Below are 20,233 nucleotides of genomic sequence, written 5' to 3' on the forward strand. Positions count from 1 at the left end.
TTAATACAGTGATATTCAATGTAATTATTGATGTTGTGGTTGTTGTTAAGTGCCATCAAGTTGGTTTCTACCCATAGCAACCCTATGTAGGGTTTTTGAGGAGCGGATAGTGAGCTTGATCTGCCATCCTTGAGATTCAAGCCGACTTTGTAGTCCAGGGCATTAACCCACAGTGCCACACCAGGACTCTGTCATTTTTATGTTTAGATTTTTTTTGTGGTGTTATTTGTTTCTCTTTTCTACATCCTATCCTGTGCTGAGTTCATTGTGTGTGTGTGTGTGTGTGTGTGTTTTCCTGTCAATTTCTTCATAGTTTTAATGTTTCCAAAATATTCTTGGATTTTCTACTTCTTGATTTGACAGTGTGATGCATTATGTTTCTTTGAGGTTACCCTATACTTTATTAAATTCTTTCTCATTTTGAAACTTTGTTTTATCGTGAAATCTGCTGGACCTCCTCGACACCTGGATCTCTGTAACTATACTTTTCCATTCCTTCACTTTATAGTTGTCCTGATCATAGACTGACGTCCCAGATTCCCTGTTTTCAGTCTTGTACTTTTGTTCTGCTATGGACTATTCCATATCTGGATTGAGTTCTGGGTGGTATTGCCATGTATCTCAGTCTCTAGTTGTGGTGTACTCTTGTTGGTTTCAACCCAAAGAATGCCCTTTTGTATGTTTTGAAGTGCTGACTTGGCTTTTACAAAATCCCTTAATATCTGTTTATCTCGAAATGTTCTAATTTTGCAGTCATAGTTGATGGTTAACTTTTCTAGGTATATGATTCTTGGTTGACCGTTTTTTTTCTTTCTGATTTTTGTATATGTCTAACCAATGCATTCTTGCCTGCATGGTTTCTGCTGAAAAATCAGAGCTTAGTGTTACTGGTTTTCCTTTGTTGGTAACATTTCTTTTTGCCCTAGCTGCATTCAGGAAACTTTCCGTGTCTTTTATTTTTAAGACTTTGATTATGATATGTCTTGGTTAAATTCTGGGGGTTTCTAGAGCTCTGGTAGCATAGTGATTACAAATCAGGCTGTGAACCTTGAAGTCAGCAGTTCGAAACTACCAGCTGTTCTGCGAGAGAAAGATGAGGCTTTCTGCTCCCGTAAAGATTTACAGCCTCAGAAACCCTGTACAGGGTCACTATGAGTCGGAACTGACTCCACGGCACATAACCACCACCACCAGTGTTAGAATTCTATCAGGGAAACAGTGCAATCAATAGTGTAGATTACAGTGAGATGGCTCACTGAAGAGCTGATGCCTAAACGTTAGATTAAATGCAGAGGACTGTTATCCAAGTCCATTGTGATATTGCATGAAAATCATCTGCCCACACTGTTGACAGTGTTTTGAGGTATTGAAGCATCCTCCATATAGTCCTGATTTTGCCCCATCAGACTTTCTCCTGTGTGGTTCCCTGAAAGCATTTCATCCTTGTAGGATGAAGATTCACCTCTGATGAAGTGAAAACAGTGGTGCATTCATGGCTTGTAGCTCAGCCTAACACATTTTTAAATTGTGGAATACAGTGTGACAAATGGACAAAATGTATTGAAAAGCAAGGAGATTATGTTTAAAATGATGTATTTGTCTTTTCTAAAAGTTGATTAAAATAAATTCTGCAGCTAGAGTACGGATACTTTTTGACTAGCCCTCTTATATAGCCTCCTGGTCAGAGGTAATACTGTAGGCTGAACAGATTTACAAAGGAGTCCATGAGCAGTTCTGATTGACTGGAGAGTGGGAACGGATGGGAAGAATGGGGCAAAGATCCCAACATGAGTGCACATTTACCTCCGTTTTACTTTTTCTAAGGAGAGTGAAATAGACTTCAGAAGTTAGTCCACCACAGTAGTATGTGTTGAGATGTTTAGAGCAAGACGAAGCTTTTTGATTGAAAAGACTACCATATAGTCTTCTGATACGATGTTTGGGGGTTTTGTTTACTTGGTTCAGACTTCAAGTATAATTTTACTAGATACAATGTTATTGTGCAGTGTTGAGTCAGTTCCAACTCATAGTGACCCTGTGTAGGATTTCTGAGGCTATAAATCTTTATGGGAACAGAAAGCCTCATCTTTCTCCCACAGAGCCACTGGTGGATTCACACTGCTGACCTTTCAGTTAGCAGACCAACACTTAACCCACTACACGACCAGGACTCCTTCTAGATCTACTAGAAGAAATCATTTCACCCAATTCTAATCGAATGGCAGAGCTCTGCAGGATGTTTCTGAATAACTTTGTCTGGTCCAGGTCCACTCTATGTAATGAAAGGTAGGCTTAGAGTCTAAGAGGCAATACTAGGTATAGCCAGCAAACACTGTCATGATGGACCGATGTATCTGTTTTGTGATGCTTCTCTTATTCTTTTCCATGTCTAGGGACTTCCTGAAAGCTGGGGACAAGGAGAATATTTTTAATGCAGACCACTTTCCTCTCTGGTACCGCAGAGCTGCTGAGCAGATTCCTGGGAGCTTTGTGTACTCAATCCCATTCAGCACAGGTGGGTCCTGTTAACCTGGGCGGTGTATACAGAGTGTGGGGAACTGCCTGAATGCCAAGGGAGCCAATTCAGCCTTTGAGAGCTGATGCTGAGCATTGGGCCAATGCTGAGCCAATGACCTCTTCCATAGGGTATTGGTGTTGTTGGTAAGTGCTGTTGAGTTGCTTCTGATTAATAGCAATCCAGTATAGAGTTTCGGAGGAGCAGCTGGTAATTTTGAACTGTTGACCTTGTGGTTCAAACCAACTTTGTGGTCCAATGCTTCATCCTAAGGTGCCACACCAAGACTCTTCACTAAATGTAATGGCTGTAAATAAAGCAAAGATTTTGCATAGTCAAATGGTGCAAACAGCATTTAAGGAGGCACAACTGGCATTTTGTGCCTTGTGGAATCTGAATGTAAACTTCTCAGTAATTTTTTAAAATGCTGTCCTAACCCTCCTTAGAGAAGCTAAGGGAATCTTAATCTCCTTGCCAGAACCTTTAGCAAGTCACTTCAGTTTGGAGAGCCACAATTCTTGTATTTCAGTGGAAGTAACTTAAATTGCTAATGTGAAAGAAGGAAGGAGGCTTGTACAGCTATAAAGTCTCCTGAGAAAAGGGTACAGTAACTAAGGAAATGTAATTTTTTTTCAACTTTCAGATTCTATGAATTATGAAAAAAAATTAATGTGACCTCCCTACAAAAAGAACTGAGTGCTATCATATTTCAGTCAGTCTTAGAATTAACGAGAGCTGGAAATGCTTTTCAGTTGTCCTGGCTTTTCCTTGTCTCATGCATCTGATCCATTTGATGGTCTCTATTAGTAAAGCCTACCACTCATCTGTCAGTTTCCCATACTATGGTGACTTGTGTGTGGCTGTAATGCTGGAAGCTATACCACCGATATTTTAAACACCAGCAGGATCACCCCTGTGGGACAAGTTTCCATGGAGCTTTCAGACTAATACAGATTAGGGAGAAGGAGAGGTAAATCATTTCTGAATGGTTAGCTCTGTCAACCTTATGGATAGCAGCAGAACATTGTCTGATCTATGATGAGTTCCTCAGGTTAGAAGGCATTCCAAATACTGCCTACTCAAAGTACAGTTGACTGTTATGATGCGGATAGAACAAAGCTTTCGAGACCTTAATTTTCTAATAGGGCACAACTCTAAATAAGGAAAAATAGCTGGAAGCATCTACTAATAATCAGAACAAGGAATGTACGAAGTATGATTCTAGGAAAATTGAAAGTTGTCAAAAATGAAATGAAATGAATACAGATTGATAGCCTAGACCTTAGTGAACTGTCATGAACAGGTCTTGGCCTTTTGGAATCAGCATATCATATGGTTTACTGTGCTGTAAATGACAAATTGAAGAATAGGGTCCCATTCATCATCAAAAAATGAAGAGGTATATCATTGCTGCTGTGAGAAAGATCTTGGTTGGAATTGTACAATACCAAAGAGATGTGCTTTCTCGACTATGCAAAGGCATCCAACTGTGTGGGTCATTACAAATTATGGATAATATTGTGGAGAGTGGGTATTCCACAGCGCTTAATTGTGCTCCTGAGGAACCTATACATAGACCAAGAGACAGTGGATTAAATAGAACAAAGGATACTGAATGGTTTAAAATCAGGAAAGGTGTACATCAGAATTACATCCTTCCAATGTAATTATTCAGTCTATATGTTAATAACATAAGAAGTTGGATTATATGAAAAAGAACATGACATCAAGATCAGGAGAAGACTCATTAGTAACCTCCAATGAGCAAATGGCAAACCCTTGCTTGCTGGAAGCCAAGATGACTTGAAATACTTATTGATAAAGATCAAAGACTGCAGTCTTCAGTATGGATTGCACCTCAACATAAAGAAAACAAAACCCATCACAAATGAACCAATAAGTAACATCATGATAGAGAAGAGATTGAAATTATCAAAGTTTGGCTTCATTTTGCTTGGACCCACAATTTACACTTTTGGAAGAAGCAGCCAAGAAATCAGAAGTCATATTGCATTTAGCTGGTAGTGGTGTGCCATGGAGTCGGATCCAACTCATAGCGACCCTGTACAGGGTTTCAGAGACTGTAAATCTTTATGGGAGTAGAATGCCTCATCTTTCTCCCATGGAACAGCTGGTAGTTTCGAACTGCTGACCTTGAGGTTAGCAGCCCAATTCATAACCACTACACTACCAGAGCTCCTTAGCATTAAGCTAACCTGCTGTAAAAGACCTCTTTAAAGTGTTAAAAAGCAGAGATAACAGTCTGAGGAGTAAGGTGTGCCTGACCCAAGCAATGATATTTTCAGTTGTCTCATATGCATGTGAAAGATGCATAATGAATAAGGAAGGCCAGAAAAGAACCAGCTCATTTGAATTATGGTATTTTTTGAAGAATATTGAAAGCACCATGGACTGCTAGAAGAACAAACAAATCTGTCTTGGAAGAAGTACAGCCACAATGTTCCTTAGAAGAAAGGATGGTGAAACTTAGTTTCTTATACTTTGGACATGTTGAGAGGCACCAATCCCTGGAGAAGGACATCATGCTAAGTAAATTGGAGGGTCATCAAAAACTAGGAAGACTCTCAACAAGATGGGTTGACACAGTGACAGAAACAGTGGATTCAAACATAACAATGTGAGGAGAGCAGAGGATGAGGCAGTCTCTTGTTCTATTGTGCACAGTGTCACTATGAGTTAGAACCAACTCATGAGCGCTTAAAAAAACAAAAACCCATTATTGGGTAGAAAGATGTGACAGTGGTTCTGTAAAGGTCATAGCCTTGGAAACCCTATTTGTTGCTATTAAGTGCCATCCAGTCAGGCCACACCAGGGAAACCTACAGGGGAGTTCTATTTCTGTCCTGTAGGGTTGATAGGAATCAGAATTGACTGAACTGCAACAGGTTTGTTTTGTTCTGTTAAGGTTCCTTTGTAGCTTTATCTGCGTCACACTTTATGGTTAAAAATGTCCCCAGAGAACCAGTGGACTCTTTGGTTCGGCTGCTCACCTGAGTAATAACATATTTGCTTCTGCAAGCAATTTCATGGAAGTACCTTTTACACAATAAAGTGTGATGCAGATAAATCTACAAAGGAACCTTAAAAGAACAAAACAAACCTGTTACAGTTCAGTCAAATCCGATTCCTATCAACCCTACAGGACAGAAGTAGAACTCCTCTATAGGTTTCCCTGGTGCTCTGGTAGCATAGTGGTTACGATTTGGGCTGCTAACCTCAAGGTCTCAAGAACCAACTGTTCTGTGAGAGAAAGATGAGGCTTTCTGCTCCCATAAAGATTTGCAGCCTGGGAAGCCCTGTGCAGGGTCACTATGAGTCGGGATTGACGCCATGGTACTTAACAACAACAACAACCCTTTACAGAATTGACTAAAGAAAAAAATAGAATTTAGCTCCCTAGATTGGGATTGGAATCTTTAAGTTATAGCACAAGGTTGACAGTTCAAACACATCAGCTGCTCCTTGGAAAACTTATACAGGATTGCTGTGAGTTAGAATTGACTGGACAGCACTTAGGAATACCAGCATATTAATGGTTGGTTGGTTGTTGTTAAGTGCCGTCGAGTCGGTTTCGACCCATAGCAACCCTGTACAGGGTTTCCGAGGGTGTAAATCTTTACGGGAGTAGAAAGCCTGATCTTTCTCCCGCGGAGCAGCTGGTAGTTTCGAACCGCTGACCTTAAGGTTCACAGCCCGATTCGTAACCACTACGCTACCAGAGCTGTTTTCAAAACTCAACAGGGTGAAGAACAATGGGAGGATCAAAGGCAGTCCACAAAACTGCCTTGTTTATGTGTGTGTCCTTGTGTGGTATGGACCCACGTCAGGTCGCTTTGTTAGTATTCAACATTTTTCCCACCAAGAATTATATATGAAGAAAAACAAATTCTGTTTAATTAAGCCTATTGTTTCATTGGTTTTTGGTAAAATGAGTTTTCATTGTACTTTCAATGTAACCATAGAATGAAAGGAAATTTGCCTTATTCAGAGTAAAGTTATGGCTAACATAACATCTTAGGAGCTTTCATGACCCCATTAGATTCAAGGAAAATGTTAGAATTCACCAAGTAAAGTCATTGTGGTGGAACTCTCATTTTCTCTACTTGGTATTAAATACCTGTATATGCTTGTTGGAGTCCTGGTGTAGTGCTGTAGGATAAGCACTGGACTACTAACCGCAGGCCTGTGTTTCAGACCCACCAACTGCTACTCAGAAACCCTATTCAGGGTCACTATGAGTCAGTACTGACTTGACAGAATTTAACAGCAAATAGCTGCTGAGACTTGGATCAGGAGAAAATTGCTTTAGTTTTAAGTGTATCTAAATGCAGGTCTGCTTTTTAGCGGTTTCTCAATTCAATTGGATTCCATTCAACTCACAGTCATCTTGCACCTTTATGAGGCGGTCTCCTGAGTAAATAGTGATTAACTATGGGTGTTCAGACTTTATGCTCAGGAGATTTTGGTTTGCAGGTACTGAAGCCATGGTGAATAATTGAAAAATCTGTTAATGCTATTACCATATTGCTGCCCCATTTAATAAGAGATTGGGGTAAGCATTGCATCCCAGCTCTCTTGCTGTTTAGAATAGTTTTGCTAAAAAGTACTGGGCTTGAAATCAGATTTTTATCGTTCAATAAAATGTTAACCAACAAATCAAAAGAAAAGCTCCCAACTCATAGCCAAATAATCTCAGAACTTTATCTCACATAGTGCTCCATAGCTGTGTTTAGAGACACAATATAAATAGTAGCCACAAACTACCCAAAACAAGGTTCTTCTAGGCCCGTTAGTAGTTTCAGTCTGAAGAGACTGGACAGTCCCCAACATGATGCATTGACTGCTTCAAGCCAAGAGGGCTGGATACACAGCTGTAATGACTTGAGAGAGTTAGCAGATTCCCCACAGCCCAGATTACTCGGGGTTCTGGAAACTGAGCCCCAGCACAATTCTCAAAATTGGTGACAGATATGGTTACCAGCTTAATGCGTGCATTACAGCTATCTCTATTTTTGTCATAATGGTTTTCTCCTTGCAGGAACAGTCAACAAAAGCAACGTGGTGACAGCAAGTACCTCCATCCAGCTCCTGGATGAGCGTAAATCTCCCGTGGTGGCAGGTAAAAGATGAAATTCAATCAGTGACTATAATGTAAACATGGCGTCCATTCATTTGGCCAGCCAAGTACTCTCTTGTAACCTGTTTATTCTCCAGAAAGTAGATCTGGGAAAAATTTTTAAATGACTTCCTCCTGCTTTGACGTCATCTCCTTCAAACTATGGCTCTGACAGCTGGTTGTGTTTGATTTGAAAATAGCAAATTTTCCCATGATTTTTGTTCCTAAACTCTTTGCCAGTAAAAACTGTTAGTACATGCAGAGGAGAACTTCTTGACAGTAGGTAGCATGTGCATTTAAAATAAGTTCCACATCACCGACTTCCATAGCTGTAGGATAGCAGTAAGCATACAAGGGTATATTATTGGTTTGTTTGGGAAAACACATTCTAAAATGTGTTCTTTTCCAAAGAGACTGAGATTGTCATCATCTTAGTCTCACTAGGGGATTAGAGTTGGATGTATCTGAAGGTGATAGGTTTTGGGAGCAGGAAAAAGCCAAAGCATTTGACAATTGAGAGTTTGGAATTGTGGTAGTTGCTCTGTGTCTAGATGACCTTCTCTCTCAAGGCTGTCAATACATGCTGTGTGGCTGACTGGAGACTTTTATTGGTGGGATTTAGAGTAGAAAGCAAGGAATTGCTACAGACCCTCATTTGAGAACAGCTGCTAACAAAAACAGGGCCAGAGAGAGTATCTGACACGTGGTCTATTCTGATAAATAATTGTTGGATCCATTAGTTGCTGGATCCCTTCCATGCACCATCGTGATGTTGGCTAGATTTCCTGATCAGAGTCATTTTGATTTTGGTCAGCCTTCCCCGTAGTTACTCACACCTTCTGGTGACTTTGAACACCAACTTCTGTCTTAGTGTACTGTTTAATATTTGTGGAAAGGAAAGCAGATTAATTTGAAATCGTCATTGTTTGGCTAGGAAATACTACATTTCCCCTCCCCTGCTTTATTTGTGACTTATCTTGTGTGTTGGAATTGGATTAGTAGGAATTGAAAGCTGTGGGAGCAGGTGCCTTGCTTATTCCTGAGTGATCAGGTGGTGGTGTGGAAGACAATCTTATGTTCCTCACAAGTAGCTTCTTTTGAACAAGGCAGATATGCAAATCACTAATCATCTAGGGATCTGAAGACCCATTACTGCTGACTTTCAATTTTGTCATTCAGTGTTTTATGTTCCTTGAGGAAAGGAGTAGCCAGGATTATTTAACTAGATAGAATTTACTTTTACCTAAGGGAGGTCAGACTTGCTCCTGGCTGACCCAGCTAGCTAGTTATAGAGGTCTATTATCTCCTTGGAACTGTGGCCACAGACAGCAGCTGTCAGGAACATGGTCCGGCCAAAGCAGTACTTTATAAAACGCTCTCTTTGGATTTCTTATTCAGCCATCAGGAAGGATGCTCTGGGTCAGCCTGGGCTGTGTTAGTCCTAAGATCATGCATGGCACCCATCACAGCCCCCACTGTTGACGTTTTTAAACTATGCTGAAATGGTTCCAAATACCTTACATTTCATAGATGCTGGTTTGGGTGAGCCCTAGTGCAATGTGAACTCAGCATGGAGTGCAATGTGAATTTTTCAAAGGGATTGGTGGTCCATTATGGAACGACATAGCTGGCCAGATACCACAGGCAGGTTATGAGACATCACTTGACGAACTCCAATTGGGAGAAAGACACATCGTCTTGTTTAGCATTACTCAATGTGTGTCCATTGAGTCCACTGGTCCCCATTTTCAGAAAATAATTACAATGCAAGATGAAGAAAGCAGATCATCTAAGGAATTGTGCTTAGTTCGTACCTTGATTATCAACCTTGTTGCTAATTACACTGTTAAGGGACAAGGTGGGCAAACTTGACCTTTATCTCTAACTGCATGACCTCATGGGCTGCCAAAAGAACCAATAGGTCTGTTTTGGAAGAAGTGCAGCCAGAGTGCTCCTTAGAGGCCAAGAAGGCCAAACTTCGTCTCTCATACTTTGGACATATTGTCAGGAGGGACCAGTCGCTGGAGAAGGATATCTATCATGTTTGGTAAGGTAGAGGGTCAGAGAACAAGAGGAAGACCCCCAACAAGATGGATTGGCTAGGTGGCAGCATTGTTAGACTCAAGTGTGGCAACAGTAGTGAGGTTGGCACAGGATCAGGCAATGTTTCATTCTGCTGTGCATAAGGTTGTTATGAGTCGGTACCGACTCGATGGCACCTAACAACAACAACAACAGCAGGGCCTCATGGATCCAATTCCCACCTGGTAGTGGACCACCCTTCCCATATCTCCATTCCTTGTCACCAGCACTTCTTCTGTGGCATGTTCTCTCTTCAAACCACCCAGCGACATGTCAGAACTTCCCTGGCTACCCATGGCCACATCATCAGGGACTAGCCACAGCCTAAGGAATCTATACAACTCCCTGTGCTTCAGAACACCCAGGCCCTCTCTCTTCCTCTAGTCCCTTGGGATTAGGCCATGAGCTAGAAGGGCTCCATTCTTCTTATCAACTGTCCATGAAGCCTTTCTCAATCACCCAGTCACCCAAAGCTGGCTCCTCACGAGTTAAGGCTCTGTCCTTAGGACTACCTAAGCAGCTCTCTTCTGAATTACTACTCAAGCTAAGTCAGAATCACATCATCCTTTGTGGGTTCATTAATTCTCCATAACAGCCCACAGAATTCATGGATTTACCCAAATCTAAATCCCACTGCCATCAAGTCAGTTCCAATGCACAGCAACCCTACTGGGTAGACTAGGTCTGTGCCCTAGGATTTCCAAGGCTGTACAGCTTTACAGGAGCAAGCAGGCTCATCTTGCTCTCATGGAGCAGCTGGAAGGCTTAAACCACTGACCTGGTGGTTATTAGCCACTGTTTAACCCACTGTATCATCAGGACTCCTTCCTATACTGACAGTTACCTATTTATTATATCCAGAAAGGATACAAACAACAAAAATACTTCAGGCAAGGTCTAAGAAAGTTCTTAGCACTAGACTTCCACTGTCCCCAGGGATATAACACCCTCTTGTATGCATGGAGGAACCTGTTGATATAGTGGGCTAAGCATTGAGCTCTTAATTTCAGGTCAGTGGTTCAAACCCACAAGCCACTCTGCAGAAAAAAGATGAGGCTGTCTGCTCCTGTAAAGATTTATATCCTCAGAAACCCATGGGAGCAGTTCTACTGTATCTTATAGGGTCATTATGAGTTAGAGTTGATTTGAGGGCAGTAGGAAGGAGCTCTGGTAGCGTAGTGGTTACGAATCGGGCTGCGAACCTCAAGGCCAGCAGTTGGAAACTACCAGCGGCTCTGCGGGAGAAAGATGAGGCGTTCTGCTCCCGCAAAGATTTACAGCCTCGGAAACCCTGTACAGGGTCGCTATGGGTCGGAACCGACTCAACGGCACTTAACAATAACAACAGGTAGGTAGGTCTGATCATGGGTGTTCTTACCATTCCAGGAAGTCCCCTTCCCCCCAAAAAAAGAGATTTCCAAGGTCCAGGGTCTCTTAGTCTTTGTGACCTCAATGAATATCCATGAATGGGGTCTTAATATAGTTATGATCCATCCAATCAATGAATACGCATGGCTGTATCATGCTCTTCCTCCATTCCTGATGTGTTTTCCAGGTGTAGGAACTGTGTGTTGTTGTTGTTAAGGGGTCCCAAAGAGCAAGTGGTGGTTCTGAACCCCTGATATAGTGGTTAGCAGTCCAGTGCTTATCCTACAATGCCACACCAGAATTCCAATCCTTACTTACTTACACTTGTTGAAATGTGGCCTGACTAATTTATAGAAGAAAATACCCTTGATTATTAGCAAATTCCAAGACTCAGAAATCAGAGACAAAAGGCCAAGCCCAGTTTATTGTCCCACACAGGTCGGAATGAAGTTTTGATTTTCAAGACTGTAAGGGTTCTGCTAGGTACAGGCAGTAACTTCCAGGGGATCTCTCTGTCTCCCAAAGGAGAGCAATCACTTCCACACACACCCCAAGTTTCACTGACTCTGACTCAACTCTTACTGTGTGCTTATATCTGATATGTTTCCATCAAATCATGTAGACGTCATTTACCACTCTAAACCAAAAGGGCCACTTTCACTGGGGAAGAAGCATTGTTTTGGCAGATCAAAGATGAAAGTGTGAGTAGGATTGTCTCCCACCAGCATACAACAAGCAGCACATAGGCCAACTGACACTAATTTAGGGGCTTCAATGAAATCCTTCTGTTAAACCAAACTTTATCTGCAAGACAAATACAACATTGCAGAATGTACAACATTGCAAATAATTACCAACGACTGACTGATTTGAAAAGACTGCTCCACTCTCTGCCCTGATCTGGAATTCTTTTGTTCATTAGCTTCATGTGTCTGTTTGGAGTAGAAAGAGTATTTTTTTCTTGTTTTGTTTTTTGGTTTTATTCTATTCTTTTTCTTGTTTTGTTGTTGTTTTCATTTTTAAACCAAAACACTTAGATACTCATCTGTCAATGACACTTTGGAAGAAAGGGCAGTCAGACTGGGCAGGATTCCATTAATACGTCAACCTTGGTGCATACATGAGCCCATCCATCTTCTTGGCCTATGACATCGCTTACAGTCCTTCTCTTGAGGAGCCTGCCAACTCGCCAGCTGCCACTAGTGTGCTGGATTTTCTTAATTGCTTTCCCACTGTGAAGAAAGAAGTGGTAGGACTTTCTCTTTCGCTTACCGAGTCTCTCCAGAACCCTGGGACCTTCTGTGTATCAAACCTCTAATCCATTTTTCTGAGATTATTGAAAATGCAAATCTTGGGTTATAAAGTCCACATAGATTAGTCACTTATTCTGTAACTTGCTAATATGTATGGTCTTGAGTTTTTGAGGCTCTGCCTAAAGTGTTTTTGTTCTTGTGAAGTGCTGTCAGGTCAGTTCTGCCTCATAGCCACCCTGTATAAGATTTCTGAGGAGCAGCTGGTGGGTTTGAACAACAAACTTGTGGTTAGCAATCCAGTGCTTATCCTATAGAGACATACCAAGACCTTGAGTATAAAATGAGAAAAAATTAGCCAAAATACATGGCTAAAACGAAGTTTAATCATGATAAAATTTGGGGTAGCCCATGTTCATCTTCAAGTTAAAATGTTCATCCATTCATTAATTCAGTTGTTGTTCAGTCATTCATTCAATAAAAATTTATTGAGCACCTGCTTTATGCTAGGAACTTTATATGTAAACAAATAATAACCAGGTCATATAATCATAAGCCTTCTCACCAGAAGCCTGGAAGTAGCAATTTTTGTGGGGAAGGAGAGGGTGGTGTGGAGGGTGGGTATGTAAACAAAAATACTCAGGAATATATAATAATTCAAACAACCAAAGGGCATGTTCTGTAACCTGCCTCCTGACTGTCAGCACTCAAACAGGCTGGTCTGCTTGTCCTTTCTACTGGGTATGTCCCCACCTCAGAAGGTTCGGATGTGGCTTAGGATTCCACCGAAGGTCCTATAGACTACAAAGGCTCAGCAGAAAGCCTATTTCACTGGGTACATTTTAGAACCCCTTTGAGGTATTCCACTCAGTTATAGGCTGAAAACATGCTTACAAGCTTTCTGTAATCATGTTTCCTGATATTTCTTTCCATCCCACTACTATTTTACAATAATAAGCAAGGGAAACCTATAGTCATAAGACAGTCAAGCATCTTAATATTATTTCCTTTCTTCAGACTACGCCTTTATCCCTGTATCACAGAGCCCTGTTGTTCCAAGGTTGAGCATACATCACTATTTACCTCTGTCCCATATAGCCCATGCAAATCTGCCTTAGTGTTCCCCCCTATCTACCTTGTTCTTCCATCCCTCTCCTCCTTCTTGTGTATTGCCTTCTCCAACACCCAAACTATGATGTGTCTATCCCCTACTATGTGCTCTGCTGTCCTCTCCATCTCCCCATAACCAACAAAGAATTTTTTTTTTTTTTTTTTTAAACTATGATGTGTCTATCCCCTACTATGTGCTCTGCTGTCCTCTCCATCTCCCCATAACCAACAAAGAATTTTTTTTTTTTTTCCTTTTGGTATGGGTATCTTTTTTTATGCTTCTACAATAATGGTCTTATGTAATATTTTTCCTATAGTGACTGACTAATTTCACCCAGCATAATGTCCTTAAGGGTAATTCACATTATGTGATGGCTTGCAGTTTCCTTGTTATTCTTCAAAGTAGCATAGTATTCCATTGTATGTATGTACTAAAGTTTGTTTATCCATTCTTCCATTGATGGGCACTAACGCTGTCTCCATCTTTTTGGCTATTGTGAATAATTCTGCTGTGAACATTGGTGTGCATGTATCTACTTGTGTTATGGCTCATATTTCTTGTGGATATATACCAAGTAGAAGAATTTCTGGATCATATGGTATTTTTATATCCAAGTTTCTGAGAAAGTGCCATACTGTTTTCCAGAGTGGTTGGACATTTTTCATTCCCATCAGCAATGTAAGAGGGCCCCAGTCTCTCCACATCCTTGCCAGCATTTACTATCCTTTGCTTTTTAGAACTTTGCTGTTAATGCTGGTATGAGATGATATCATATTGTTGTTTTGATTTGCATCTCTCTAATGGCTACGAATCATGAATATTTCTTCATATGTTTGTTGGCTGCCTGAATCTCTTCCTTGGTCAAGTGTCTGTTCATGACCTGTGCCCATTTTTTAATTGGGTTATTTGTCTTTTTCTTGTAGAGGTGTTACAGTTTCCTATAGATTTTAGAAATTAGCCCCTTGTCTGATATGTCATTACAAAAGTTTTTTCCCATTCTCTGGGCTCCCTTTTTACTCTTTTGATGAAATCTTTTGGTGCACATAAGTTTCTAATTTTTAGTATATCCCAATAATTTATTTTGTCTTCTTTTGTTTGTGTAATTTTCACAATGTTTGGGAGTCTGTATGTGCCCTATATTAGAGACCTTAAATTTGTCCCTATTTTTACATCGATGACAGTTATAATTCTGGGATTCACATTTAGGTCTTTAATCCATTCTGTTGGATTTTATATGTGGTGTGAGGTAAAGATCTTGTTTCAGTCTTTTGCATATCGATTTCTAGCTCTTCCAGTACCATGCTCCCCATTCATTGTACTTTGCCCCTTTGTCAAAGATCAGTTGACTGTATGTGGATGGGTTAATTTTTGGATTCTCTATTCTGTTCCATTGATCTATGTATCTTTTATTGTGCCAGTACAAGGCCGTTTTGATCTCTGCCTCATAGCCACCCTGTATAAGATTTCTGAGGAGCAGCTGGTGGGTTTGAACCACTACCTTGCAGTTAGAAGTCTATTGTGTATCCTACAGTGCCACACCAATAAGTGACATCAAAAACTATGGAGAAAAGATTGAAATTGTCAAACTTTTTCTTTTTCTTGGATCCACAGTTAAAGCTCATCGAAGTAGCAGTTCAGATACCAAAGAATGCTCTGCATTGGGTTGGTCTGCTTCAAAATATCTCTATAAAGTGTTAAAAAGCAAAGATGTCATTTGGAGTACTAGTGTGCACCTGACACAAGTCATGGTGTTTTCAATTTCCCCATGTGAAAACTGAGCTGTTAATAAAGAAGAGTGAAAAATTTATGTGGTTTTGGTGAAGAATATTGAATATACCGTGGGCTTTCAGAAGAATGAACAGTTCTGTCTTAGAAGCAATATAACCAGAAGGTTTCTTAGAAGTCAGGATGGTGAGACCTGGTCGTATGTACTTTGGGTTATGTTATCAAGAAAGGGACCAGTCTCTAGAAAAGGAGATCATGCTTGGTAAAGCAGAGGATCAACAAAAAAGAGAAAGACACTCAATGAGATGGATTGACATACTGGATTTAAAAATGGGTTCAAAAATAGCAACAATTGTGATGATGGCCCAGGACTCAACAGTGTTTCATTCTGCTGTTTATAGGGATGTAATAAATCAGGGCCAATGGCACCTAACAACAACACAGAAATATAGGCAGGAGGTGTGTTACTGCCATCTAAGGATGCTGCAAAATAGATTACAAAATATAGGATAGCCCCATGTAAGAAAAGGCTGTAAATATTTATATAAATATAATGTCACATCTGTATCCCACAGAGTAATGGGTGGGTTCAAACCACTGACCTTTTAGTTAGCAGCCTTGCATTTAACCACCAGGGCTTCCTATGATATATTTGTTGTTGTTAAGTATCATTGAATAGGTTCCAAATCATAGCAACCCTGTATAGGGTTTCCAAGAAGCGGCTGGTGATTACATATGATTTAATTAGTTGACTTTGGGGAGAGATTACTTCCCCTTTTAAAATGTACTGTGATCAACTTTTGCAGTGAAATGTAATATAATTACCTACTACAATGCCGTATAATCAAACAATCATTTGTGGTCATACCAGTGTAGGATGTCTCCTAAACCTAATCATTTCTGAGTTATAAAAAGACAAGATTAGACAGAGGTGTACATATAGAGGAAGACAGACAACGGGAGACAGATGCACCTACAAGAATTTCTGGCAGCTACTAGAAACTGAAATAGACAAGGGGAGACCTCCTTCTAGAGCCATGCCAGAATTCCGACTTCTAGCCTTCAAAAATATGTGGTCTGAACACTGGGCTGCTAACCACAAGGTCCGTGGTTCAAACCCTCAGCCATTCCTTGGGAGAAAGATGAAGCAGTGTTTTTCTGTAAAGATTACAGCCTCAGAAGCCCCCTTGAACAGTTCTCTTCTGTCCTATTGGGTCGCTATGAGTCAGAATTGACTTCACAGTAGTGGGATTTACTTGGATCTAGAGATTCATCTAAAGTAGAGCAGGACCAAAGGTAGATGAGCAGATGACCCCAAAGAGGTGCAGAATTCAAGGTGAATCTTGATTTTAGATGTCAGATAGGAAGAAGGGCTTCTGGTCTGTTTGTTGTTTCCTGAAACTGACAAAGGGGCAAGGCCAGTAACAATGGCAACAACAAACTTTCTGGATATGGACTGGTGATGTAGTTCTAGATTACATCTATGTGTAGTGTACCTGCAACAGCATTTAACTGTCAGAATTGGCCATTTAGTTAACAGTTGCTCAACATAGCACCGTAGCCAGTGACAAGGACATGCTGAGGATTATTGCTCTCGGAATAAAAACAGCCTGGAATTTTGAGAAACTGGATCCTCTTGCCGTCTTTCCAGGGCACTCACTCCCAAACTTCATGATCCCTTTATAAACTTTATCAAATACCCCAATATGGCCTCCAGTCATAAAATCAGCAGCAGAAATTTAGAGAAATCGGTCATGACACATGGTTTCCATATTTTGAATCAGCAAGTTAAGCGACCCATTTTGAGATGTCAATGATGTTTGGGCATTAAAATGAATTTTTTTTGTGTGTGCCATTGAGTTATTTCCAACCCACAGCGACCCTGTACAGGGTGTCCTAGAAGCGACTAGTGAGCTTGAATTGCTGACCTTGTGGTTCAAACTGACTTTGCCGTCTAGCACATTAACCTACAGCACCACAACGACCACATACTTAGGAAAAGGCATCCAGGTAGCACAGTGGGTTAAGCATTGGGCCGCTAACTCCAAAAGTCAGCATTTCAAATTCACCAGCATATTCCACGGGAAGAAGATGAGGCTGTCTGTTCCCATAACCATTTACAGTCTCAGAAAACTAAGAACAGTATTCTCTTCGGTCCTACAGGGTCACTGTAAGTCAGAATCAACTTCATGGCAGTGTGTATTTAAGAACAAACACAGCACTATTGCCCCGGCCCCCTCTGGGCCTGAGTTTTCCACATTTATGAAATGAAGGTGTTTGGTGCTTTGTTGCATTTCTAACAGCTTGGTTTTGAAAGATAGCGATTTGTTTTTTCACCACAGAGCAAGAAATTAATATTGGAGCTTTCCTCACATCCAGATTCAGTCTGGCTTTGGGGCCCCCTTGGGTTTCTCTTGAGAGAAAGGAATGAGTTTTATGTGTGTAAACTGCTTGGTAAATGCATCTAGTTGAGTATTAAACAATCATTAGCCTCTAAATTATTGTTGTTGCTGTCATCATTGTTAAGATTTACAGTGTTGTCACCCATCCCCACTCACTAAACAGTGCCTATTCTCATGTATTGTTTTCTAAGCAACCTTGCTCCTGGGAATATCATTATTACAGTGTCCCCTTATATGACCGTTAAATGAGAAGGAAGCCAACTCTCTCCTATTAGCCTCCATCTTAAGATAAATTTTTATTGTTCTAGACAAACAAACAAAAACACATAAAACCTCAGTCAGAAATTACTTGTCATAGTTATCAAAACTGTAAAATCCACAGTTTCCTGTACCTATTCCATGATGGGGAGTCCTGGTGTAGAACTGCGGGTTAATGAGCTGGACTACAAAGTGAGTGTGAACTGCAAGGCTCCTTGGGAACCCTACACAGTGTCGCTTAACAACACTTAACAACAACAACAAAAATTACCTTGGTGGAGTCCTAGTGTGGTACTGTAGGTTAAGGTCAGTTTGAATCAAAGGTAGGCGGTTCAAACTCACCAGTCGTTCCTCAGAAACCCTAGACAATGTCACTATGAGTTGGAACAGACTCTACAGCATTTAACAACAACAATAACAACATACCCTGGTGTGACGCTGTAGTATAAACACTGGACTACTAACCACAAGCTTGGCTGTTCAAACCCATCAGCCAATTCTCAGGAAGCCCGTCCAGGTTTGCTATGAGTCAGACAGATTCTATGACACTTACCAACAAGAAACCCCAGTGGCATGGAGTCCTGGTACGCTGCTGTCGGATATGCACTGGACTGCTAATCACATGGTTGGTGCTTCTAACCCACCAGCTGCTTCCCAGAAACCCTATATAGAGCCACTATGAGTTGGAACCGACTTGATGACGCTTAACAACAACAGCAGCATGCCCTGGTGACAGGACCAAAAGGCAGTCCTATCATGCCACTGTGAGTCAAAATCACTCAGTGAAAGTGGGTTTTTGTTGTTGTTACTGTTGTGTATGCCTCAGAGCAGCTGTTGACAAACTACGGCCCACAGGCCAAGCCCAATCTGTTTTTTCTTTCCTTTTAAAAACAAAAAAAAACCTTTTTATTGTGAATTGATGAAACTTTACAGAGCAGATCATCACTTTTACATTCAACAATTCATACACATTTTGTTTCATGTCATCAATTGCAATCCCCTCTGTGTAACGTCAGTTATCCCTCTTCCTCCCTGTGGTTCTCATTTCCAGTCCTCCTTCTTTACTAACCATTCTGAATTTTGTCCTTAGGAAGATACTACCCTTTAAATCTCAAATGGTTGACCGTTATTTGTAAAAAAAAACACTAGTGTTGTTGTTCTCCCTAACTACTTACCTATTAAGGAGCACTAGTAGCACTGTAGGATAAGCACTGGACTACTAACTGGTCAGCAGTTCAAATCCCCCACCTTCTGAGTGAGAAAAAGATGAGACTTTCTGCTTATCTTTAAATAAAGATTTAAAGTCTTAGAGTCTTTTTACTTGTCTGAAAATTATGCCATGGATGTGTGTTCCGTTTCAGACCTGAAGGATGACCGAAGTTCATAGTCTCAGAGTTACACAGTCTATTTGTTGTTGTCAGGTGCCATCAAGTCGGTACCGACCCAGTCTCTATCCAACCAGTAAACCTGGACTTTTTATGATTCTGAATTTTGCTCCATATTTTCTCCCATTCTATCCAGGAGTCTTAGTGTGGTACTGTGGGATAAGCACTGGACTGCTTACTGCAAGGTCACATAACCTTGTAATGTGATCCCATCTAGTTCTGTTCTCAGGGTCATGGAGACTGGTGTTCATGTGGTCCATTAGTCCATTGCACTGATTGTGTTTCCATGTGTCTTCAGTTTTCAGTTTTCATCACTCTTCTTTCTTCTGGACAGGGAGAGACCTGTCTCTCGATGACTGCTCATGAGCTTCTAAGACAAGAGTTGCTACTCACCAAAGTAGGATGTAGCACATTGTCTTTGTGGACTGTGCTATGCCAATTGACCATGGTGTTCCCTCAGGCTATTATTAAGATCTGTTTCTTGAATCTAAAATTCACCCATTTAATGTGTTCATTTCTGTGTTTTCAGCATATTCAGAGTTGTGCAACCATCATTACTACTAATTTTAGAATATTTTCACCACCCCTAAACAAATATCCCACATTAGCAAACATCACCCATTTTTCTTGGTCTTCTACCCCATGACCCAGCCTCAGGCAGCCAGTGATCTACTTTTTATCTCTATGGATTTGCCTATTTTGGACATTTTATGTAAATAGAGTCATGTGATAATTTGCCCTTTGTGACAAGCTTCTTTTATTGTACATGATGCTTTCAAAATACACACATGTTGTAGCGTGTATCGTAACTTTATTTTTTATTGCTAAATAATATTCTAGTGTATATCCATACTGCATTTTTTTCAGTTGTGCATCAGTTGATGGACGTTTAGTTTTTTTCCTCTTTTTTCCTATTATGAATAATGCTGCTATGAGCATTCATGTACAATTAATGTGTTGATGTACTTTTTCATCTCATTTGGATATATACCTAGAAGTG

General features: G+C 40.6%; 1 protein-coding gene across 1 annotated transcript in view; it reads left to right on the forward strand.

Moving 5' to 3' along the window:
* The window catches only part of CACNA2D3 (calcium channel, voltage-dependent, alpha 2/delta subunit 3), a 1,461,104-nt gene that overhangs the window by 1,194,654 nt on the left and 246,217 nt on the right, over nt 1-20,233 (forward strand). The window contains exons 26-27 of the mRNA XM_006862056.1: nt 2,394-2,515; nt 7,575-7,655. Coding sequence (XP_006862118.1) covers nt 2,394-2,515; nt 7,575-7,655 — 203 coding nt within the window. The remainder of the gene's footprint in view (nt 1-2,393; nt 2,516-7,574; nt 7,656-20,233) is intronic.

The sequence above is a fragment of the Chrysochloris asiatica genome, unplaced genomic scaffold, assembly GCF_000296735.1.
Source record: "Chrysochloris asiatica unplaced genomic scaffold, ChrAsi1.0 scaffold00046, whole genome shotgun sequence".
Taxonomy (NCBI): domain Eukaryota; kingdom Metazoa; phylum Chordata; class Mammalia; order Afrosoricida; family Chrysochloridae; genus Chrysochloris; species Chrysochloris asiatica.